This window comes from Dipodomys merriami, unplaced genomic scaffold, assembly GCF_024711535.1.
Source record: "Dipodomys merriami isolate MVZ:Mamm:240054 unplaced genomic scaffold, mDipMer1.0.p SCAF_3, whole genome shotgun sequence".
Lineage (NCBI taxonomy): Eukaryota > Metazoa > Chordata > Mammalia > Rodentia > Heteromyidae > Dipodomys > Dipodomys merriami.
Window position 1 is genome coordinate 51,917,086 of NW_027204492.1, and position 26,433 is coordinate 51,943,518.

Sequence of the window (26,433 nt, forward strand, 5' to 3'; positions counted from 1 at the left end):
AGGGGAAAAATCATTCTTTAAAGTTGTATTTTTGCCTGTTTATATGATCGTAAAAGGGATTTTAAGAAATATATAGTATTTTTAACAATTCATTAGCAGGAAAGACATCAGACTGAGAATGCAATATATTTGAAAATATGAGATGAGAACTGCATAATTTAATTTTCCATTGCTTGAAGACAAAATTTACTTCCTCCAACAATTTACATTCCATTTTGTGGTGTTATTCACTAACATCGCACAGTTTATTGACATCTGCATCATATAAAACTCATTATTGGGCTGGGAAGGTAGCTCAGTGGTAGAGCGCTTGCCTTGCATGCCTGAGGTCCTGGGTTCGATTCCTCAGCACCACATAAACAAAAAGAAAAAAGTCGGAAGTGGCACTGTGGCTCAAGAGGTAGAGCTCTAGCCTTGAGCTGAAGAGCTGAGGGAAAGTGCCCAGGCCCAGAGTTCTGGCCCGCGACAGGACTGCCCTCCCCCCCAAAAAAAACTCTTTATTGTGTACAATTTCAGAGCTGTATAGTTTCTTTTGAAAGAATCAAAGCAACTTATCAGTATTAGCTTAAAGAAATTGTGTTGCTAGGATAAATTCTTCACCAGCTAAGTTGTTCTTTTTAAGCAAAATATGCATATGCATACATACAGTATTAAAAAATTTCACTATAATGCCTGAAGGTAATAAAACTTCATTTGAGGTAAGCATTTTTTTTTGGGGGGGGGGGGTCCGGTCGTGGGGCCTCACCTCTGGGCCTGGGCACTGTCCCTCAGCTCTTCAGCTCAAGGCTAGCGCTCTACCACCTAAGCCACAGCGCCACTTCCAGCTTTTTTGTTTTTGCTTATGTGGTGCTGAGGAATAGAACCCAGGGCCTCAGGCATGCAAGGCAAGCACTCTACCATTGAGCCACCTTCCCAATCTGAGGTAAGCATTTTTTAATTGTGCAAGTTTTAATATACAATTATACAAAAATGGCACACCTAACAAAAATGTAACTTGAAATAATATTTAGAGAAAATTTTAGGTGTTGTAGGAGAGCAGTGTTTTAATAGTATTCATAGTAAAATAATCTTCAAACATTGATCCAATAATATTGTTAAACATGTAGAAATGGAAAATACACTTGAACTATTTTTACATTCTTTGTTTTTTTAATAAAAAATCCAAAATGTAGCCTTTGTTTTAGTAATATTATAGCCTAAATCCAGCACAATATTTTTTTTTATTTAGGAAATTTTATCTTTAACATGGAATTTTCATTTTTTCCAATCCGTAGAATAAATATGAACAAAATACATATTGTTCAAAATAGTATTTCCAGTAGGTTTAGAGGAGAAAGATATTTAGTCCTTCGTAAAAGTAAGTTATTTATTTATTTTTTTTTTGGCGGTCGCGGGGCTTGAACTCTGGGCTTGGGTGCTATCCCTAAGCTCTTCATCTCAAAGCGAGCACTCTACCCCTTGAGCCACAGCACCACTTCCGGTTTTTTAGTGGTTTATTGCACATAAGAGTCTCAAGGACACTCCTGCCTGGGCTGGCTGTGAAACGTGATCCTCAGATCTCAGCTTCCTGAGTAGCTAGGATTATAGGCATGAGCCACCCTCGCCAGGCTTTATTTTTCTTTTTAAATAAAGCTTCGTATGTGTATGAATTAGCTATTGCCTTGTTGCTGATAATACATCTTTAACATGAATAAATATAATTCCTGGAAAGAAAACTATATATGGATTTTTAAACAACTCTTATTATAAGATGTAATTACAGTCAATATGTATTTAATTTTAAGTGTATTATGATTCCTAATGACTACTGATTTTTCTAATCAATCGTAATATATTCTTATCTCACTTACCTTCATATTTATGTGAAGGTTAGCCCTACATTGTGTTTATTCAGAATAGACCATAGTGACTAAGATATAACATATGCAGAATTAATAATTTTCTGTAGGTAAAAAGATAAGTTCTTATACTATTCTATTTTTATCCATTAACAGTTTATGAAGTACCTGCACCTAAAACATACTGTATGAAGGGCAACATTGCTTTATGTACTTAGACACTATCACTGCATTCAGAATATCTCTGACATTAGCACAACTACCTATGCATTTTTATTAGAAATCATAATGTTGTGGTGTGGATAACTAGTGTAGATGGAGATAACATGATTAGGACTTTGTGTTTGTTGTTTTAAAAGTATACAATCTTTTCTTACTGATAATACCTTTAATATCCAATATACATCCACATTTGAAGAGAGAAATAAATTGAGGCCTGTAAGCATAACTTACCCATATAGCATATTCCTGGCAAGTACATGTCCCTAAATTCAAGCCCCAGTACTGCCCATCTGAAGATGATGTCATTGATTCTGATTAATTTTAGTTTAAATCTTAGTATCCATTCAATTTTCCTTAACTTTTCAAGTGCAAAAGATAATTAAAGTAAGATGAAAAAGCTATTGTTAAAGTCTATATGTTTTACTTAAATTCTATGTCCATATTTAAATTATTTTCAAGTTTTCTTATTTATATTTATATAATGTGTTGATACCTAATTATTTAGACTAATTATTTGTGTTTTTAAAATTATGATTCTTTCCTATCACAAAATTTTGTGACTTTAATTCATACCTAAAGCAAATTATTATTTCTTGGAATGTTAAAAGTCTACCAAGATATATACATATATATATATATACACATATATATACGTATATATGTGTGTATATCTCTCTATCTATCTATCTATCTATCTATCTATCTATCTATCTATCTATCTATCTATCTATCTATCTATCTATCTATCTATCTATCTATCTATCTATATACACCTTAGCCAGTTTTGCAGTTTGTAAAATTATAAGGAAACAAGGCTGCTCAATACATGTTCAAGAAAATAAACTGAAAATAAACTTACAATTTAGAATTTTTAAGAATCCAAGCTCTTTGGAGTTTATGTTCCATAAATTTTATGCATTTTGTCTGGATTCCAAATGTGAATATCATTCTAAATACATTGTTACACAGACATATGATTGCTGTATATTATAAAAAACCATCAACCAACCTCCCCACATTGGAATTAGAATCTCTATGTCCCAAGAAAGAAAAAAAAAACTGCAAATGGTTCTAGCATGCACTAAAGCTAAACATGAGGTATATAAAGTGATTTCTATAATTAGATGTAATTTACATGTATACAAAGAAATAAAAATAAAATTCATGATTAAATAATCACATAAGATTATAATGTCATTTATGGAATAATGATTCATCCATGAATGAGTGATGATACATCTATCATGTGTAAATGTATTCATATGTAGAAAATTCTACTGATGCCTCAACAACTGACTACAATAAATTTCATTAAAATTATAGTAACGTTGGTCACTCATTGAAAATACTTTCAAATGGTTCATATAAATTATCCACTTAATTCTGCATGTTCACCTTTTAGGAATGTCATACCTACATGATTGTTATGGACTGATATCACTGGTAATTATGTAGTAGCATAATCTTCCCACGTATGGCTATAATATTTTCAATTAAAATTCAATAAGCCCACTTATTTTGAGGAAACTGAGAAGTTGGCACTTACCAGATTCAGGATCAGAGTTGCCATCTCCTTCAGTGCGGTTAATCGGTGCAGCATGATCGAAATACTCTTCTTGAGGATAGCCAAAAGGCAGAGCATGAGAGGTGCTGGGAAGGCTTCCTGGCTCATGGTCTGCCAGACCTCCATCACTGCTGCTTTCCTGAGAGCCCTCTGGTAGGTGAAATGTAACCCGTCGCTGGGACTGGAAGGAAGAAAATTACGAAGTTTCAGCAATAATCTACATAATTGTTTAATGCATCAAGTTTGGCAGCTGTATTATTATCTGGTGAAGTCATATTAACATCTTGAAATTTGAACAATTTCAAGCTTAAGTGAATAATCAGATCTGTGTTAAAACCTGCTGCAACAGGCAGTAGATTTGCTTCTATTTTATTTCTAAACAAGATGCTTTTAAACAAGGTTAACTTGTTTAAAAGCAAGAGGCTGTGGTCCCATCCCTGCCTCTGAGCACATTGGAAATTTTAATCACCATTTGAATGTACATTTATTTATTAGATAAAAATGATTATTTTTTTAAATACTAAACATGAGTAAACATAATTATTCTGGTGAGCTGAGAGAGTAACACAAATTATTCAATAATGTAGATGTAAAAGTTCAAAATTCCAATAATTTTTAGCATGATTCAATGATTTTTAGCATTTAGCATAATAGTACAAAGTTTGAACAGGAATTCATTTTATATTGCTCTATGAAAGCAAAAGTAGGTACATAGTATGGATATAATTTGATAATGATTTTAAAAACAGATTGTTATCATTGTATATGATATGATGAAAATATGATTTTAGTTTCTAAAATAAGAATTTTGTGACATCTAGGAAAGGTGGCATCAAATGCTGCAACATTTTTATCTGCAGTATTACTGTAGATCGTAGTTACTGTTAAAAGATTGCTTGCTAATGGATTTCATTCTTGGTATTCAGATTTTCCTATAGTTCATACTATTACTAATTTAGGCACACACTGTGTTATCAAACCATACTATTTCTGCCTTGAACTACTAATCCAAAGGAAAGCCAGCTAAATTGAAAAATGGGCAGGTACAAAAGATTGCCATGTTGTGAGAAAGCCTAAGATATTTGAAAAGAGTGCATAAAAAGTGAATACAATGTACAGAAAAGCCAGCCATTCCAGGCACTCGATCATAGGAGTCACCAACAGATGTGATACTTGGGTATCAGATATGACATCAGACACCAGTTATGACTCATGGGAGCGACTTTGCAATCTATATATTTGAACCACTTCATTTGAGGGACCTGTAAATGTGGAACAAATAGCCATCTTTCTTGCGCACCACCTGAATTCCTGATAAAAAAGCAAATAAGAACCTGTAGTTTTAGGTCTCCAAATATACGGATGATTTCAATACAAGAATAAATCAAAGCACTAAGCTACTGGCATCATCAAAAAATTAGGATCCAGTAAGATATTTATTACACGAAAAATCACTGGAACTTATGTGTGAGACATTTTCATGTCAGAAAGCAAATGCATCTATAAATTCACTGTAGTCATCTAATTCAACTGGAGATAGAGCAGCATTTAAATATTATTCTTTCATCTAATACAATATAATGTGGAAACAGAAGAAGACAATGCTTAATACCATCATTTACATATGGAATTCTCAATAAAATATGAGCAAATGGTTAGCATATATAATGTATAAGAATATGGTCTATGGATGTATTTATAATCATAAAAGCATTTGTCCTAAGAAGAACAAGTCTACTGATGTACTTTATGCTAGGCTTTCAGCCATACTAGATACTTTTGTGTCTATTAAAGGGAGTAGGTGGTGTTGTTAGCTAAGGAATTTCTTAGCAGAATCGAAGTGGAAAATATGCTCAAACTAGACAGATAAGTTTATTGATATATATATATATATATATATATATATATATATATATATATATATTTGTTTTTTTGCCAGTCCTGGGCCTTGAACTCAGGGCCTGGGAACTGTCCCTGAGCTCCTTTTGCTCAAGGCTAGCGCTCTGCCACTTGAGTCACAGCGTCACTTCTAGCTTTCTCTGTGTATGTGATACTGAGGAATAAAACCCAGGGCTTAATGCATTCTAGGCAAGCAATCTACCACTGAGCCACATTCCCTGCCAAGTCTATTGAACATTAAAAATGGAAAAGAGCTGAATTAAAGAAAATCTTACTGTAGCACAGAAATATTTGAGAGGTCACAAGAAAGCCTTATATTTTGTTTTTTAGTATATATTTTGCATGCCCCTAGAAGGCTATAGAGAGTGACATTGTTATATGATTAAACTGTAGTTAACTTTCTAGGATATAAAATATAGCTTAAGCAAATGACATGACTGAAATCTTTCAGTGTTTTGCTTGCTCACTATTCCTTTCTTTATTAGTCTTTTTATCTAGAATCTATGGTAAAAATAGTAAATGAGAAGTTTCAAGTTTTCTATAATCATATATTTATATTCATCAATCACACAAACACTTTAAATTTCTTTGCCTGTCAGTCACTCTATTTTCCACTAGTACTAAAGATGTATAATAGGGGGTACTGTAATAAGCAGTAATCTTGTTATTCTTCAGAATGTTGCATAAAAGTTTGGAAAAATTCAGCTACCTAAAAAATGTATCTACAATTTTGAGAGCAAACAACCAATAATTGACTTAGTTGTAAAGGACAGTAAAAATTTAGGCTTTCTGAGCCATTTAACCTAAACTTAGTCTTAACTATATGACTTGGATGCTAAACGTAGTATAAAATCTGAAAATAATAGACAAGATAATAGTAGATATTTTGAAGATAGTAAAAAACAGCAAGCTTAACTGTGTTCCTATGAAACTATATGTAGAAATAATAAAACTTAAAATTTAATAATGTTATGTGCTTCTGAATAGCATGCTATAATAATCTAATCAGTAAATGGACAAGTGAACAACAAATTCTCAAAAAAAGTACAGAGGGCCAGTACATTCATAAAAAATGTTCCAGGTCCATATCAATAATGAAATACTAGTTAAAAGTATACTGACAAACTAGGTGCTAGCTAATCAGGAGGCTGAGAGCTGAGGATAGCAGCTCCAAGTCAGCTTAGGCAGGAAAGTCCTTGAGACTAGTATCCAATTAGGCACCAATAAAGAAAAGGTGAAAGTGAAGCTGCGGTTCAAGTGGTAAAGTGCTAGCCTGGAACAAAAGAGTTCAAGGATATAGCTAAGCTGTGGTTCAAGTGGTAAAGTGCTAGCCTGGAACAAAAGAGTTCAAGGATATAGCTCAGACACTCAGTTCAAGCCCCAGAACTGAAATAAAACAAAATAAAAATAAATAATAAACCCTCTACACTGGTATTCTCTCTCATTCCCATCCTAATGGCTATCATCAGAGAAATAAACAGTGAAAAGACTGGTAAGTATTTGGGGTAAATAAACCCCTCATGCATTGTTAAGAATAAAAAATAAAACAATCAATCAATATGGAAATCAGCATGGAGGTTCATTGAAAAACTAAAAATAGAGTTTCCATAAAATCTGGGTAACATAATTCAGAAAAAAACGGAGACAATTTGAAGAACCATGTTTTTTGCAGCACTTTTCACAGTACCCAAATAGTGGAATTAATCTGCGTGTTCTCAGCTGATGAGTGGATAAACAAAGCTTTGTATACCCAGCAATATTACTCAAAAGAATGAAGTTATATCATCTGCAGAAAAAAGAGGACATGATATTACTATATTACATAAAATATACTATACTCAGGAATACAAATATTACTTATTTCCTCTCGCATGTGGACTCTAGACAATAAAAAAGCATCAAAAGAAAAACCAGATGCCCCTCAGTAGATGAATGGATCAAGAAAATGTATATATACACAATGGAATTCTATGCCTCCATCAGAAAGAATGACATTGCCCCATTTGTTAGTAAATGGAAAGTCTTGGAAGAAATTATATTAAGTGAAGTAATCCAGGCACAAAGAAACATAGGTCCCATAGTTTTCCTTATTTGCAATAACTAGTATATGTCTGAGACAAGCAGAAAAGGTCAGAAGAGTTGATGTTAGGTGAAATGAATCCCAAGATTCATTTCAATGTTTCAATGTTCAAATGTTTTTCTTTCATGCAATTGTATTTAATATATTTATATGATGATTTCTTTGTTGCTTTGTATGTCCTCCCCCATGGTATAACCCCTGTTTTCATTGTATTTGATGTTGGTATAATTTTTGGAGGGGAAGGGCAAAAAAAAATCGTTTAAATAGGGATAGAGTTGGACCCATTGCAACAATGATATGCACAAGTCGTTATGTCGAAAAATGAATTTTATAACTTTGGCTGGGGGGGAGGAAAAGTGGGGGGGAAAGTGGGTGGGAGATGCGAAGGGATAGGAAGGGAAAACAAAGGAAGAGAGAACAATGCTTGATAAGAAATGTACTCATTACCTTGCCCATGTAATTGTATCCCCTCTGTACGGTATTTTCACAATAAGAAAAGAAGAAAACACATAGAGTGGAACTATTGTAGGGGAGACTTCTGGGAATAATAATGTTTTAGCGAGTGAATGCATTAGAAGCACATATTGTGCATGTATGAAATTTCTGCTTGCTCATGTAACTGCAATCCCTCTCTGTACAGTATTTTCACAATAAAAAACTTACTTAAAAAAAGAAGTTTCTGCATTTTCACACATGTATATTTCAAGGATATTATTATTTTGTAGAAAAGTAAATCAAAACTCATCATTTTGTAGAAGAATACAAAGAAAAAGTGTTAGTGTATGAGAGTTTTTTGTTGTGGTGGTGGTTTTGTTTGCAGTTTGGCCAGTCCCAGGGCTCCAACTCAAGTCATGGGAACTGCCCTGAGCCTCTTTGAGCTCAGGGCATGCTCTCTACCAGTTGATCCACAGTACCACTTCTGGCCTTTTCTGAGTAGATTATTGGAGATAAGACTATCATGGAGAGGGGTTCCGGGAAGATGGCGGAGGAGAAGCTGGAGAGTAAACAAGCTCTCACATAGAAAGCAGTTTTAGAGTTCCAGTGAACAGTCCTAAGCCAGACAATCACACCAAGTGTGCCATCACAGGACAGAGAGTTAGGCCAGAGAGGGAAAATCCAGGCAAGGAGACAGATCTGAACACTTGCCAGCAGCTGCCCCTGTGGCGGCAGCAGCGGCGGCCATACCACCATACCTGAAACAGAGAGAGTCCGGGATGAAAGAGCCAGACGCAGTGGGCGAACGGATTCTACTCAACATCATACTGAAGTTCGCAGACCAGAGATGACCCAGGAACCAAGATTCGGCATGAGTAGAAACCTGACGTCCTCACTCCTTTGCAGGGAGCAATGGAGGGAAGGCCACCCCTCTCCCCCCAGTACCAGAGATCTCCATCTTGGATACCGACAAAGCTCGCGGAGCTGCGAGCTCCAACTCAGGTCTTGGAATAAAACGAGTCATTTAGCAGGTCACAAGAACTTAACAGCGTAACCTGCCAGACTCAGCTCCAGCCAGGGAAAAATCACCCAGTTCGGGCGCCAGCCCTAGGAGTGGCTTTTTTCACTGGGTAATCATAGCCAGAGGCTGTCCCTCCCTTTAGCAGCCTCAACATCAGTAAACAGAAACCCTGAGAATGGTGCCAGGCTGGGCTCTGTGAGTTTCTCACAAAGTAGCCCCCGGGAAAAGCTACTGTTTGCTGAAAGGCATCAACTCTACCCAGAACCTAGCCTCATCACAGCATCTCCAAACTTGAGGAAAAAGCCATGTCCCTCTTTTGTGATACTCAAAGCAGACCCCCTCCCATTGAACTAACTTGGGAGGAAGAATGCAAAATCCTGGGTAAAGCAGAGCATTTTTCAGCCTGTCCAAACAAACTGAATTAAGAAACCAACAAATCCACAGAACCACAAGCAGACCAGAGACTCCAACCAGAGGCTGATTACAGACACAATGTAGATACAGGATTTTTCCCAACCCTCGGAAAAAAATCAATGAAATTTTTTTCTTATTCTTCTTTTTTTTATACCTTTTACAAAAATTTTTTTGTTTCTTTTCTAAAAATTTTTAATTTTAAATTTTCACCATTTTTGAAAAAAATTGTTTTGTAGTAAGTTTTTTCCCCTTATAATCTTTATTTTAGGGATACATGCATGTTGCGTTTTTCTCTTTCTTTTTTTTTCTTTTTTTTTTTTTATAAAACATTTTCTTTTTGTTTTTTGCTTAGCTCGACTGAACTTCTGTTCTTTTTTTTCTCTCTTCCTTATCCTTCTCACCTTTTCCTCTCTTTTGTTCTTCTTTATGGGAATTAATTGTTGTTCTGCACATCCTCAGATAAACCCATAGTTCACTATTAGACCCTATCCCCCATTGTGTACACACTTAATCCACAAATTTATTACTCAATTCAAAACGTCTGAGAGTTGAATTCCTTAATAACAGTACTACCTCTTTATACCTATATAATATTTTAAGTATTTTTATTTTTAAAATTTTCACATCTCTTTTATATCCCTCCTCTTCTCTCATTATAGTCACATTCTTTGAATAGTTTCTTCTCGATTCTACATATTATTAATTTTTATTTTTCTATTTTTTCTGGTCTCTTTTTTTCTCCTTTCTCTTTCTTCTTGTTTTCTCTCTCTCTACTTTCATGCTATCCAACCTGTTTCCTGCTTTGAGACTAGGACTTATTTAAGTTAACTCTCCCTGTACCTTCCCACATCACTCTATTCCTTTTTTTTTTACCCACATCTCCCCCTAACCCTAATAATTTCTGGTTTACCAAATTCTTCTTTGTGGTTCATAGCCCATAAATATATAGTTGTTTGATGTTGAATAGAGGTATCTGTTGAACTAGATTGTATCTACAAGCTAGTCTGTATGGTGCAAATTCAGACTTTGGTTGATGCTTGCCTTAAAATATTGTTCTACCACAAAACTGGTGTTATTTTCATCCCAAATGGGCAGAGTAAGCTGGAAAACCACAAGAAAAATGGCAAGTCTGAGTATCTCCACTTCTACTCATGATAATCAGGGCACAGAACAGATAATGAATAATCCAGAGGAGTGTTCCCAAATAGCTCTTCAAACACTGCAGGCAAACATGATAAATGAAAAGATTGAAAACCTACAAAAGACTCTATAGGAGCGTGATAGGGAGAGAGGAGGCAAACAATAGGTCAATGGAGGAGAAGATTGAAAACCTACAAAGGACTCTGTATGAGCGTGAGAGGGATAGAGAGGAGGCAATGCAAAGGTTTATACAGGAATATCATGAGCATGAGGAAGCTACTCAAAAACTGATACAGGATTTGCATGAGCAGCTTGAGAAGGATCAAAGAGAAAGGCAGGAATGGTGTGAGCAGGCTAAGAACACTCAAAGAGAACTACAGGAATGGTATGAATGAGATGAAGCTAAGCAAAGAGTAATACAGGAATTGAGAGAGCAGGATGAGAATACACAAAGATCACTAAAGGCATTCATGGAACCCATTAAAAAAGAGCTGAAGGAAGTCAGGGAAACCACAAAGGGACTGCTGAATGGAACCCAACAGAAGGAATGGGAGTCCAAGGAAACCATAACCAATCAACTAAGTGATTTGAGAATAAACACTGAACACCAAATTAAGGAAGTAAAGAAGTACTTACAAGATCTAAAACAAAGCTTCAACAAAGAATTTGAAGCCATTAAAGCTGAGCAATTAGAAGGAAAAAAAATAAAAAAACAAAGTAGAAAGTCTTGACAGCAGGTTAGACCATGCAAAAGATCGAATCTCGGGGATTGAAGACAGCCTAGATATTACAGAGAAAGAACATACAACCATCCAAGACAAGTAAAAGAAATATGATAGATCTATCCAACACTAGGAAGACAGCATCAGAAGGCCTAATCTAAGGATAATGGGTGTAGAGGAGCACCTAGAAACAGAAGTTAATGTTCTAGGAAATTTGTTTAACAGGATCCTAGCAGAGAACTTCCCAAACATGCAAAAAGATAGGCCTATTCAGAAACAAGAAGCGTTTATAACTCCAAATAGACCAGATCAGAATATGACATCCCACCATCACATTATAATCCACACAGGATCAACTCAGACCAAGGAAAAGATCCTTAAAACTGTGAAGGAGAAAAGATTAATCACCTATAAAGGGAAATCAATTAGAATCACCTCAGATTTCTCAGCAGAGACAATCAAAGCAAGAAGAGCCTGGAATGATGTATGCCATGCCCTAAAATCAAACAACTATCAACCAAGAATACTGTACCCAGCCTAACTCTCCTTCATAACTGAAGGCCAAATAAAAACCTTCCATAGCAAAGAAAAATTGAAACAATACATCTCCACCAATCCAGCCCTACAAAATATTCTTAAAGATATCCTACACATAGAAAACCAACAAGACCACAATAAAGGCCAAGAAACTGCACCCAAAGTGAGAATCCAAAAACCATAGGAAGAATCCAGTTTTCACAACCCCCAAGATGGTGGATAACATGGCAGGAATTGCCAAATACCTCTCAGTCCTATCTCTTAACATTAACGGACTCAACTCTCCAATTAAGCCACATAGACAGTTTAGTTGGATTAAAAAACAAGATCCTTCTATCAGCTGCCTTCAGGATTCACATCTTGCCTGAAAAAACGAATACATTTTCAATGTTAAAGGCTGGAGCAAAATCTACCAAGGAAACGGCCCCCATAAACTGGCGGGAGTTGCAATCCTATTATCAGATAAAATAGACTTCAAATTAAAATTCATGAGAAGAGATAAAGAAGGTCCTACATACTAATTAAGGGATCTCTCCTTCAGGAGGATCTTACAATTCTAAATATCTATTCGCCAAACAATGGAGCACCCAAATTTATCAAAGAAACACTACTTTCCCTCAAATCCCACATAGATCCAAAGACATTAATTGGTGGGGATTTTAACACACCACTCTCCCCACTAGATAGATCACCTCGGCAAAAACTCAACAGAGAAACCGCAGATCTAAACAGCTGCATAGATCAACTAGATTTAACAGACATCTACTGAATATTTCTCCCAGCAGCATCAGAATACACGTTTTTCTCAGCAGCACATGGAACATTTTCTAAAATAGACCACAATTTAGGCCACAAAGCAAACTTGTCCAAATTCAGAAACATTGAAGTTATACCTTGAATTCTCTCAGACCACAAGGGAATAAAATTAGAACTCAACACCAAAAGCCCCCAAAGAAAGTCCGGTAACACATGGAGGCTGAACAACACACTGCTGAATCACGAGTGGGTCATGGAAGAGATTAGAAAGGGAATTCAAATGTTCATGCTATTCAACAAAAATCAGCACACAAATTACCAGCTCCTCTGGGACACAGCAAAGGCAGTACTCACAGGCAAGTTTATAGCTCTGAGCTCCTACATCAACAAATTGGAGAGATCTGAAACCAACAATTTAATGACACATCTAAACCTCCTTGAAAAAGAGCAGCAAGATAAACCCCAATCAAGTAAACGGAAAGAAATAGTTAAAATTAAATCAGAATTAAATGAATTAGAATCCAAGAAAACTATAGAAAGAATCAACAAAACAAAGAGTTGATTCTTTGAAAAAAAATAACAAAATTGACAGACCCTTAGCAAATCTTATCAGAAAAAGAAGAGAACACACCCAAATAAATAAACTCAGAGATGAAAATGGAAACATGACCATGGAAACAACCAAGATTCAGAACTTTATAAGGGAATATGTCTCAAAACTTTATGCTAATAAGTTTGAGAACTTGACAGAAATGGACCTTTCCCTAGCAAATATTTACATGCCAAAACTTAACCAGGATGAGTTCAACCAGCTTAAGAGGCCCATATCAAGCATTGGAATAGAAACAGCAATAAGAGACCTCCCAGCTAAGAAAAGTCCAGGACCAGATGGTTTTACAGCGAATTTCTACAAGGCCTTCAAACAGAGCTCACGACAATACTCCTCCAACTCTTCAATGAAATTGAAAGAGAAAGTTCACTACCGAACACATTCTATGAAGCCATCATAACCATCATCCCACAACCAGGCAGCGATTCATCAAAGAAAGAGAACTATAGACCCATTTCTTTGATGAACATTGATGCAAAACTTTTCAACAAAATTTTGGCCAATCGACTTCAACAATTCATCCAAAAAAATCGTACACCACGATCAAAGAGGATTCATTTCATGGATGGAAACCTGGTTAAATATATGCAAAACAATTAGCATAATCATCACATAAACAGGAGCAAGGATAAGAACCACATGGTTATCTCAATAGCTGAAGAAAAAGCATTCAAAAAGATCAAACACCCCTTTATGATGAAGGTTTTGGAAATATATAGGAATCCATGGAACATTCCTCAATATAATAAAGGCTGTATATGACAAACCTACAGCCAGCATTATACTTAATGGTGAAAAACAAGAGCCATTTCCTCTTAATTCAGGAAAAAGACAAGGATGTCCACTCTCTCCACTTCTCTTCAATCTAGTACTAGAATGCCTAGCTACAGCAATAAGACAAAATGCAAACATAAAGGGGATCCAAATAGGGAAAGAAGTAAAACTCTCCCTCTTTGAGGATGACATGATCTTGTATTTAAAGAATCCCATAGACTCCACTCCCAAATTACTCAAGCTGATTCAAAACTTTGGCAAAGTAGCAGGGTATAAAATTAACCCCCCCAAATCAATGGCTTTTCTGTATGCCAACAATGAGAAAAGTGTGGTTGAAATTAGGAAAGTAACTCCATTTGTAATAGCCCCTCAAAAAAAATACCTAGGAATTAACTTAACCAATGAAATGAAGGACTTCTATGAAAAAAACTCTAAAAACTTGAAAAAGGAAATCAAAACAGAACTTAGGTAATGGCAAAACATCCCATGCTCCTGCATTGGAAAGATTAACATCGTGAAAATGGCAATACTTCCCAAAGCTATCTACAAATTCAATGTGATACCTATCAAGATTACAAGCTCATTCTTCAAGGAAATAGAAGAGGCAATCTAAAAATTCATTTGGCAAAATAAAAGACCCCGAATACCAAAAAGGCTCCTCAAAGGAAAGAACACTGCTGGTGGAATTTCAATACCAAATTTCAAACTCTACTATAAAGCCATAGTAATCAAAACAGCTTGCTATTGGCATAAGAACAGACCGCAGGACCAATGCAATAGAATTAAAAACCCAGAAATGAACCTACAGACCTATAGCCAACTAATCTTCGATAAGGGAGCTAAAATAATAGAATGGAACAACGACAGCCTCTTCAGTAAATGGTGCTAGCAAAATTGCCTAACTACTTTTAGAAAACTAAAGCTAGATCCTTATATATCACCCTGCACCAGAATCAACTCCAAATGGATCAAAGACCTCGGAGTCAAGCAGACACTGAAAACATTACAGGATGTAATAGGAGAAACCCTAGGTCTCCTTGGCTCAGGCCGAAATTTTCTAAATAGAGACCAGGAAACACAACAAATCAAAGAAAGATTGGACAAATGGGATTGCATGAAGTTGCAGAGCTTCTGCATGGCAAAGGATATAGCTAGCAAGATCATAGAAAGCCCACAGATTGAGAGAAGATCTTCACTAGCCATACAATGGACAAGGGTCTCATATCTAAAATATACTTGGAACTCAAAAAATTAAATCCCCCAACAACAAATTCTCAAAGAAACAACTGCCCAATAAATAAGTGGGCTAAAGACTTGAAGAGAAACTTCTCTGAAGAAGAAAGAAGGAAGGCCAATAGACTCATGAAGAAATGCTCAACCTCCCTAGCCATAAAAGAAATGCAAATGAAAACAATATTGAGATACCACCTCACCCCAGTTAGAATGGCTATAATCAAGAACTCTAACAACAACAGATGCTGGAGGGGATGTGGACAGAAGGGAACCTTATTTCATTGTTGGTGGGAGTGTATACTTGTTCAACCACTTTGGAAAGCAGTATGGAGGTTCCTCAAAAGACTTCACATAGATCTCCCCTGTGACCCAGCAAGCCCACTTTGGGGTATTTACCCAAATGTTTACAAACAAGACCACACTAAAGCTATCAGCACAACTATGTTTATTGCAGCATTATTTACCATAGCTAAGATATGGAACCAACCCAGATGCCCCACAGTAGAATAATGGATCAAGAAAATGTGGTATATATACACAATGGAATTCTATGCCTCCATCAGAAAGAATGAAATTCCCCCATTTGTTAGGAAATGGAAAGGCTTGGAAAAAATTATATTAAGTGAAGTAAGCCAGGCCCAAAGAAACATAGCTTCCATGGCCTCCCTTATTTGCAATATCTAGTAAATGTATGAGTCAAGCAAAAAACGTCAGATAATGTGATGTTAGGAAAATGATCCCTTAGATATGTATTTAAATGTTTTTTTTTCTTTCCTGCATTTGTTTCTTACTCATTTATAAGATTATTTCTTTGTTGCTTTGTATGTCCCTCCCCCACAGTATAACCCCTGCTTTCACTATATTTGGTGTCGGTATAATTTGTGGAAGAGATGGAGAAAAACAAGTCGTTTAAGAATACAGGTGGACCTGTTGCAACTATGAGAAGTACAAGTTTTCATGTAGAAAACGAACTTTACAACTTTGGTGCGGGGGAAGGGGGGTTTGGGTGGGCGGCCCGGGGGAAGGCTGAGAAGGGATGTGAAGGGTAAACCAAGGAGGAGGTTGCAATGCTTGATAAGAAATGTACTCATTGGAAGTGGCGCTGTAGCTCAAGTGGTAGAGCGCTCGCCTTGAGCTGAAGAGCTAAGGGACAATGCCCAGGCCCAGAGTTCAAGCCCCACGACCGACAAAAAAAAAAAAAAATGTACTCATTATCTTGCCCATGTAATTGTAACCCTTCTGTACAGTATGTTCACAAAAAATGAAAATTGAAATTAAAAAAAAGAAACTTTTCATGTTTATATAAAGCAATATGCCTAGAACTCCAGGATATGGAAACAAATGATATTTTGTTTAGTTTTTAGTTTTTTTGATGATATTTGTCTTCTTTACCTTAAGTATGGTATATTCATGTGTACATCTTCAAGAATGCAGAGTACAAACTTGAGGAAAAATGGGTGAAAAAGTATAGCAGTGGATCTCACTGGACATTGATGAAAATGAACTATACAACCTATGGGTGAAGATGGGACTGGGAGAGAGTAAGGGAACAGAAGACACTGTGCAAAAGGAAATGAACTCATTACCTGACTCATGCAATTGTAATTCCTCTGTACATCAATTTAATAAGAACAATAAATTAACTTATCAAATAAAAAAAAGACCATCATGGACTTTCATGCCCAGACTTGCTCTGAACTGAGTTATTCAGATCTCAGCCTCCTGAGTAGCTAGGTTACAGGCATGAGCTACTGGCATCCAGCTTGTATGAGTATTTTTTTTAACCATTTTACTATACTTGCAAAGCCCTGATAGAAAGGCTAAATTTCAGAACATCTTAACGTTTTGACTGTATGTCCTTAAGAAGCTACAAGCGTGTTTAATTTTAGAGTAAACTTCATTTAATTTCCCAAATTATGTATGGTTAATATATTTTAAGTGCTTTCAGGCACAATATAAATATTTACACTTGTGAGCCTTTCATGAATTTAATGTCATGAAAAATAAAATGTTAATATCCATTATAGAAAAATGTAGTATTTATGTATAATTAGCTATCTCATATAACTTAAATTCAAAAATTGTTAACAAGAATCAAATAAGGGTAATTGCTAAGTATAATGAATGAATGCTAAGGGGTATTTTAATTTTGTGTTAATAAATAAAATATTATGGAGACATAAAATTTATATGTACTAAATATATATAAATATCATCTTTTAACTATATCTTATCATAATGTGAAACTATTTAAATATGTAAAAATAATGTACACAATAATATATAGTTGGTGGGGGGGCGGAGGGAGGATGGGAAGGGATGGGAAAGGGAAACAATGGAGGAGGCTACAATGCTTGATAAGAAATGTACTCATTATCTTGCCCATGTAACTGTAACCCCTCTGTACAATATATTCACAATAAAAAAATTAAAAAAAAATTATATGTACTAAATATGTACAAATATCATCTTTTAAATATATTTTATCATAATGTGAAAATATTTAAATATGTAAAAATAATATACATAATAATATATAATATAGAGTATATCTTAATAAATATTGTCTTCATATATTTATACATATTCTTTCAAGACACTGAAAACTTTACATTTAAATATTAGGATATAATAATAAATATTGCAGAGAAAATCAAATGAATCTGGCATTCAACACCTACTAGTAAACTATTCAATCCTAACACAAGTTAAATTATTAATGAATAGAATGCAAGGCAAGTGGGTAGCATGTTTTACTTTTAATGTAAAAGAAATATAATTTTATATTCACTTGATTAAACAAAAAATGGCAAAGTAATTTATGTAAAAATGGTATTATTTCACTAAGACAACTGTGCTAGTAAGTTACTAAATGTGATTGCAAAAGAATAACATTAAAATGAATGTGTATAGTCTGGCTATGCACTCCCTTTGAACTCTCTTGAAATACATGAACTGAATTTTCTTAGCTATTTGTAAGAGAATGGATGGGTGGATAAGAACGTTTTTAATGCAAAAAATACTGATTTTTATGGTCCATTTCTGAATGTGCATAAAAACATTGTCACATTATACTTCTAATTCTTTCTTGAAATGAATTCGTTCCACTTGACATTTAGGTGTGTGTGTGTGTGTGTGTGTGTGTGTGTGTGTGTGTGTGTGTGTGTGTGTGTGTGTGTGTGTGTGTGTGTGTGTGTGTGTGTGTGTGTGTGTGTTGGGAGGCTTATATAGAGCAGGTGCCTTAATAAGCCATCTAGTTTAGTCTAGGTTTAGCAAATATCAGAATGTCCCAACTGTAATAATATATGATGCATTGTTCAGTAATAAGGTTCATGCACAAACAGGCTAATTTTCAACAATATTTTGGACTTTGATTTCTTTATCATTTCCCACTTTCAAAATTTACAATATAATATTTCTATATACGAAAGCAGGCTAACAAATATCACCAATTTAATATGATGCTGCATTTCTTTATTCAATAATTTGCAGAATAATTTTACATTTATATTTATGTGATTAATTGCTTTAGAAAATCACTATAAAATATTATTGTAATCGGGCAGCTGTTTCTTTGAGGATTTGTTGTTGGGGGATTTAATTTTTTGAGTACTAAGTATAATGTAGATATGAGAACCGTTGTATGGCAGGTGAAGATCTTCTCCCAATCCGTGGGCTGTCTATTGATCTTGCTTCTATGTTCTTTGCCATGCAGAAACTCTGCAGTTTCATGCAATCCCGTTTGTTGAACCTTTATTGGTTCGTTGTGTTTCTGGGACTTCGTTAAGAAAATTTTGGCTGGTGCCAAGGAGCCCTAGAGTTTCTCCTATTCCTTCCTGTAATGTTTTCAGGGTGCCTGCTTTGACTTGAAGGTCTTTGATCCATTTGGTGTTGACCCTTATGCAGGGTGATATATGGAGATCTAGCTTTAGTTTTCTACAGGTGTTGAACCAATTTGCCAGCACCATTTACTGAAAATTCTGTATTTCATTCTATCTTTTTTTAGCTCTCTTATCAAAGATTAGGTGGCTATAGGTCTGTGGGTTCATTTTGAGGATTTCAGTTCTATTCCATTGGTCCTCAGGTCCGTTCTTGTGCCAGTACCAAGCTGTTTTGACTACTATAGTTTTGTAGTAGAGTTTGGAGTTTGGTATTGATATTCCTCCAACCATGTTCTTTCTGCTAAGGATTGTTTTTGCTATTCCGGGTTTTTTATTGTTCCAGATCAATTTTTGGGTTGCTTCTTCTATTTCCTTGAAGAATGAGGTGGGGATATTGATAGGTATTGCATTAAATTTGTAGATAGCCTTTGGAACTGCTCGATTAATAAGTAGGCTAAAGACTTAGAGACTTATCTTGGCAGGAAATAAGAATGTCCAATAGACACATGAAGAAATGCTCAACTTCTCTAACCATAAAAGAAATCTAAATCAAAAGAGCATTGAGGTTACACCTCATTCCAGTGAGAATGACTAGAATCAAGAAATCTAATAATAAGAGATACTGGAGGGGATGTGGCCAAAAGGAAATTGCATTGTTGGTGGAAATGTAAACTTGTTCAACCACTTTTGATAGCATTTTGAGGTTCCTCAGAAGACTACACATAGAGCTCCCCTATGACACAGCAATCTCACTTTTAGGCATTTACACAAAAGAACATAAAGAAGATCATAATAAAGCTACCAGCATAACTATGTTTATCGCAGCATTATCCAACATAGCTAAGATATGGAACCAGCCAGATGCCCTCAGTAGATGAATGGATCAAGAAAATGTATGTGATGTGTGTGTGTGTGTGTGTGTGTGTGTGTGTGTGTGTGTGTGTGTGTGTGTGTGTGTGTGTATACATAATGGAATTCTATGCCTCCATCCAAAAGAATGGCACTGTCCGATTTCTTATGAAATGGAAAGACTTGGACAAAATTATATTAACTGAAGTAAGCCAGACTCAAAGAAACATAGTTCCCATGGTTTCCCTTATCTGCAATAACTAGTATGCCTTGGAAAGGCAAAAGAGGTCAAAAGCTATGTACGACTGACCATATAACCTGATGCTAAGCAAAATGAACCTCAAGATAGGGAAAAAAGAGACTTTTTTGCTGTTCTTTTTAATGTGCTTATAATGTACTATGTGATTTTTTTTGTTTTTTTTTTATATGTTCTTCCACCATAGTACAACCCATGTTGTCATTATATTTGATTCCGGTGTCCTGCATCATGTATATATATATTTCTAATTTGGAGAGGGGAAGGGAAAGAACAAAATGCTGAAATAAGGATACAGGATGCCCTATTTTAACAATGAAATGTACAAGACAGTATGTTGAAAACGAACTTTACAACTTGGCAGGTGGGGTGGGGGAGTTGAGGAGTTGGGGAGGAAAGGGGTGGTTGGGGAAAGTAAAGGAGGGTGTAACAATGCTCTATAGGAAATGGACTTATTAACTTGCTCATATAACTGTAACCCCTCTGTACAGTTTATTTACAATAATAATGTGATAAGAACAAAAAATAATTTAAGTAGATTTCTTACATCTCAGTATAAAAGCAATATTTTAAAGGATTCTGAAATTTTAATTTTGATAGAGTAATGAATGACATTTTTATCTTTTCTCCATTATTAGTGCAATGGTACCTATTATTTCTTTAAACTACATTATTCATTTTGTAATTTGTGATACTTCTATATAGAAATGAATATGAAAGTATACAAACTACAGCAGCTTATAGATTTTTTGTTATAAGTTTTGAAAATTTGGTTTAACTCTCTTGATCATTTTTTATAATACTTGTGTTTAAACCAAGGATTTGGAGGGGCAAGGCCAATATTCCACCACTGAGCTCAATGTCCTTCAATTTTTGATGGATTACGCATCATCATCTAATGTCATTCTTCTGCTCAGATTCACAATACTAGGATATTTAAACTACAGAGCTATTTTTTCTTATTTAATATATGTAAACCTATATTATGAAAATTAATTAACCTTTAGAAACATAGAAAATTAAATTTGTTTTTATGTCCTGAAAGGGTTTACTGGTGCCAAATAAAAGGGCTATTATGCCAATAATTAAGTCATAATTTAACTGTGTATAAACTTTCAAGGAAGCCATGGCATATAAATTAAACTAATCTATTTACAGTTATGGTTATTTTATGGGTGGAAATAAATCCTTCATTTTTATGAATAAATGCTTTCCATTCATGCCTATTGCATTTTGTTCTTAACAGAGAGGAAACACAAGAGATGATTCTCTCTACATTTCATACATTAGTAGCTCAATGCCAGCTTTGGAACATATAGATGCCTAGAAATAGTGTTGGCAATACTTAGAGAAATCATTTTCATGCCAATTACAAATACTTCAACATTTTTGGTGTCCACTATATCTTAGAGAGGCATAATTCTACTACAAATCTGGTGAATCTCATTACATTTTCATATCATGATGCAATTGTCATTTTAGAAAGGTTAATATGGCAACAAAGAGTCTGTGATACAGATAGGCTAGGCTGAGATTCTCATTAAGTAGTATATAAACATCATGTCATGAAAGATTCATTGTAATTATTTGTCAAAGTTTCCAAAGTTATAATGCAACTTTATAGTCCCTCAACTTCAATTTTAATAAACCTTGACCCAGCCTTTTTTAAACATAATATCATCATCAATTACTTGATTAGAAAAGTACACATAAGTAGTTTTCCTATTTGGTTTAAGATTTGCTATATTCCTGTTTTTCATTCATGCATAAAATATTCTGAATATAACTTTATTAAGCATATTTTAAGCTTCTCAACATTTGTTTTCTCTAATAAATAGTTTTTTCTGAAGGTCAAAAATTTCCATATTTTATATAGATACAGTTTCTAAACAAAAGAATTATAATTAATACATCTTAAAGTGTCAAAGTATCTTAACTCAAGACTCACCTCAAAATATTTTATGATGGATTCATATAACCAATTTGAAGGTCATTATTGCTTGTGTAAACAGTCCAGATGACATAGAAGGCATTTCTGTTTAACATCATGTCTTTACTCTTTGACCCTGTCACTTGCAGTCATCAAACTTATATTTCCAACTCAAGGAACTGATTTTACATTTTCCCCACTTTTTCATTTCAGAACATTTGAATAGTAACTTTTGTTTAGTTTTCTCTTTCAGAGTTTATCCTTGAAATTTTTGTCATAAAAGACTTTATCTAGAAATCTTAATATATAATTGTCATGGGCAGTATATATGGGCTTATATATCATAAAATCTACTGTCTTCTTATTTTTCAATATTTTGCCAACAGGCCTTTCTTAGTACTTTGTCATTGTCTGTGCATGTGTGTGCACATGCATATGTGCTGACACCGCACACGTACATGTGAACATGTGCTAGAAGATTATGTGTCACGAAATGACAGAATTAAATATGAACCATTTTATCTCAATTAGAAAAGAAATTATTTATAGAAAGACAAGCTAAATCTTCATTGTTCAGGAATGTTGTTGATAGTACATTGTAAAATTTGGAAAATCACAGTTTATGAACTTTGACACTGAAATATCATTATTGTAAATGCTTACAAACACATTTTATTTACAAGCATTTAAAATGACAGGATATAAATGTTTAAAATTAATATACATTTGAAATAATATTAAATAAGATAAAGCTTAATATTAAAACTAAAAGTAAACTATACACTCAACAAGCAAAGTATCAGTTAATAAAAAAAATCCAGACCAATAGCAACATCATTTTTCCTATTCGATACCTCCTTATTTAATGACTCACATAAAAACTTATGTGCTGATTATACCGACACACTTCTGTTTTAGATTCATCTATCAAAATAACAGCCAATATACGAAGAAGTGTTGGAGGTAAGTAAAACAATAGGAACACAAAACTATTTATCACAGTGTTTGTGTTTAGAACTGCATTTATTTTATTCCTTTATATTTAACTTTGCTAATCACAGTTTGATTCTGCAGTTCATACAGTGGATTTGAAAGATTGTTTGGTAAGTGTTAGAAATGAAAAAATTAATAGAAGTTCCCACCAATTATTTGCAGGTCTGCATTCTATCCCTATGTAAAACCGACATGACTCTTTTACATGATAACATTTCTAGTGTTTAAAGTTTGTGGTCTTTGTACAAATCTTATTTAAAGTTGAAATGCTTCTCATAATTCCATGTTTCCCAAAACTATCATCATTTTACTAACATTTTAAAAACATTTTTATTGTCTTTATTTATACAAATAATTTTCCATTCAGCAAAGCAGTTTATAAATCCAATGTGTTTTGATCAATGCCAACCATATGTAATCTATTTGCATAATTAACAAGGTCAGATCTAAAATATGTACAATCTATTGGCTGTGATATGAATTTGGAAAATTATTACTTTTACAGTTACATACTATCCAAATACACATCACTTTTAAGAATAATAGTCAAAAGTTGAGATTTTCTGTTAAATTATTTGTCAATACATTTTTGTGAAAGGAGCTATAGGTTTTATTTCAAGTGGTGTTTTGTATCTTGTGTGACTTTTTTATATTTGCCAAATAATTTTCCCATTGCCATAGTTGCACAATGTATCTGTATAATTGATGTAATTTAAACAAACCAAATGTCATTAACCAACAGATGGTTCTAACTTGAATTGATTGGAAAAATTATAGGGTATACAATGACAGAGTAAATCCTGGCATTATTATCAATTGCATGAATAATTGGATCAAATATTTTCTTGTTTAATGACAGAATAAATCACAACAAAAATCATATGATGATCAACAGATATTAGTTTTAAAATATAAATGAATAATTTTTCTTAAAATTATTCAAAAGAAGGTGGCTCAGTGGTAGAGAGCTTGCCTTGCATGCATGAGGCCCTGGGTTCAATTCCTCAGCACCACATAAGCAAAAAGAAAAAAGCCAGAAGTGGCACTGTGGCTCAAGTGGTAGAGCACTAGCCCTGAGCTATAGAGATGAGGGACAGCGCCCAGGCCCAGAGTTCAGGCCCCACAACCAGACCCCCCCCCCAAAAATGTATGTACTTTAGCCATGGGGCTAGCAATGTCTAGTATTTTGAATTTGTGGATCTTGGTCAGAGGTTTGATTTAGAGTCATTTTGGTACAAATAAATATTTTTCTTTTATTTTTTTCAACCTGATGTTCATGAACACATCAGAAACAACTACTACTCATGTAAAATGTGTCACTCCCTAGATATTAATATGAGACAAAAGACAATTATTTCCTTTGAACTCTTTGTAAACTAAAAAAAATACATATTTGAAGTTCTATAATGCTCATAAGTAATCAAGAGTAAATTAAATACCTACATTTCCAGCAAACACATTAGTGAATGAGGGGAAGTAGTAGAGAGTAATGTGATAATTAATGACCACTGAGGGTAGTGGAAAACTTACAACCAATTAGTGCTGCTATTATCTTCTACTTGTATAATGCTCCATATTTACAGATGAATTTTCCTTAAATCAGACCTCCCTCTATTTTGCATATAAAGTAGAACTTCCTATATATGGTGTACTACATCATGTGTAATATACATACAGACAGTTGCATTTATACACACAATATTAGGAAGAACTTCTAAGTCATCAGGATGCTAAGACTCAGAAAAATTATTATGCTTAAGTTACAAGAATGAAATGCTACCTCTTACATTCATCTTTCAAAGGTTTGCATGAACTTATTAAATATCTCTAAACTGAGGATGGCAATACAAACAAGTAGGAAAATTTACTCTCCAGTTCTATGAACCTCAAATGAATCCAGTATATTACTTGTACATTTAGTAATATTATTCTTGCTGTCATTGCATTTCTAAACTAGAAAAAGTCATGTAATTTTGATTAAATCAATAGCTAGCTACTGAAACCAGTACTTATCCAATGATGTTCAAACTTTGGCTGCACAGAAAGCACTAAGTAATAACACAGTCTCCTAGTTTCCAACTTGAAAATACTTTGGTTTAATAGATATGAGTGAAGACTTAGGTAAAATCAGATATATTTTCTACTGCAAATTAGATATGTGTGTCATATCAAATTTCATATTGAATCCCAGGTCCCACTGTGTTCATATTTGGAGGTGGACTTTTGGTGTTCTATCCATGAAGAATCTCAAGGGTGTGGTGAGTTTCCCTATAAAAGAAATTCTAAACAACTGTTACCCATTCTGCCATGTGAAGTAACAAGATGTCTATCTATAAACCTAGAAGCATTAGCTACTGAATCGAGCAACATGTAGATACAGAAATTCTGTTCCTCAAGAACTATGAGAAATAACCTCCTGTTTGTCTAAAATACTCATAGTGTTATTTTGTTATTGTAGTTTGATAGATGAAAATATGGCCTTTGGCTATAATTCCAGAAAAAAAATCTGTCTCATCAATCACTCAATCTATCAATCTATCAATCAATCAATCAATCTATCTATCTATCTATCTATCTATCTATCTATCTATCTATCTATCTATCTATCTATCTGTCTGTCTGTCTGTCTGTCTGTCTGTCTGTCTGTCTGTCTGTCTGTCTGTCTGTCTGTCTATCTATCTATGAGAAAACAGGGCATTTTGATTAAGATTTCAAAACAAGCTTTCAATAATGCTTGTAATAGACTATTTTTCTTCATCTTCAAGTAAATTGCCTACACGAAAGTAATAAAAATCTTCGAATTCCAGGCTGTATGCTGAGTAGAAGAGATTTAACAAATCAGTCCTTCATAATTTTAAGTTAGTATTCTCCTTTAGACACATATTTTGGTAACCCAGATCTGATAATTTGACATAAATTAAGAGATCAATAAGCCATCACAACTTAAAATGAAACTACAAAATGAAAACTCTCAAAAGAGAATTATAAGTTATTATATACTGAATAATTTCGTTCTATAATACTAAAAATTATAGGATTATGAGAGAATCACTTTGAAAGATGTAAATATTCTTTTTGTTTAATTACTTTTATTTTAATTTTAATGTCAAGATGTTATACAGAGGGGTTAAAGTTACATAAGTAAGGTAGCGATTACATTTCTTGCCTAACTTGTTACCCCCCCTCATTTTTCTCGCTCTTTCCCTCCACGCCCCCAAGTTGTATAAATCATTTCCAACATACTGTCCTGTGAATATCGCTGTTGCATAGGTTCTCACT

General features: G+C 34.3%; 1 protein-coding gene across 6 annotated transcripts in view; it reads right to left on the minus strand.

Annotated features, from left to right (window-relative positions):
- The window catches only part of LOC138839469 (protocadherin-11 X-linked), a 713,759-nt gene that overhangs the window by 205,892 nt on the left and 481,434 nt on the right, over window positions 1-26,433 (minus strand). For all 6 annotated transcript variants that reach the window (XM_070039045.1, XM_070039044.1, XM_070039043.1 and 3 more), the window contains one exon: window positions 3,607-3,805. In XM_070039045.1, coding sequence (XP_069895146.1) covers window positions 3,607-3,805 — 199 coding nt within the window. The remainder of the gene's footprint in view (window positions 1-3,606; window positions 3,806-26,433) is intronic.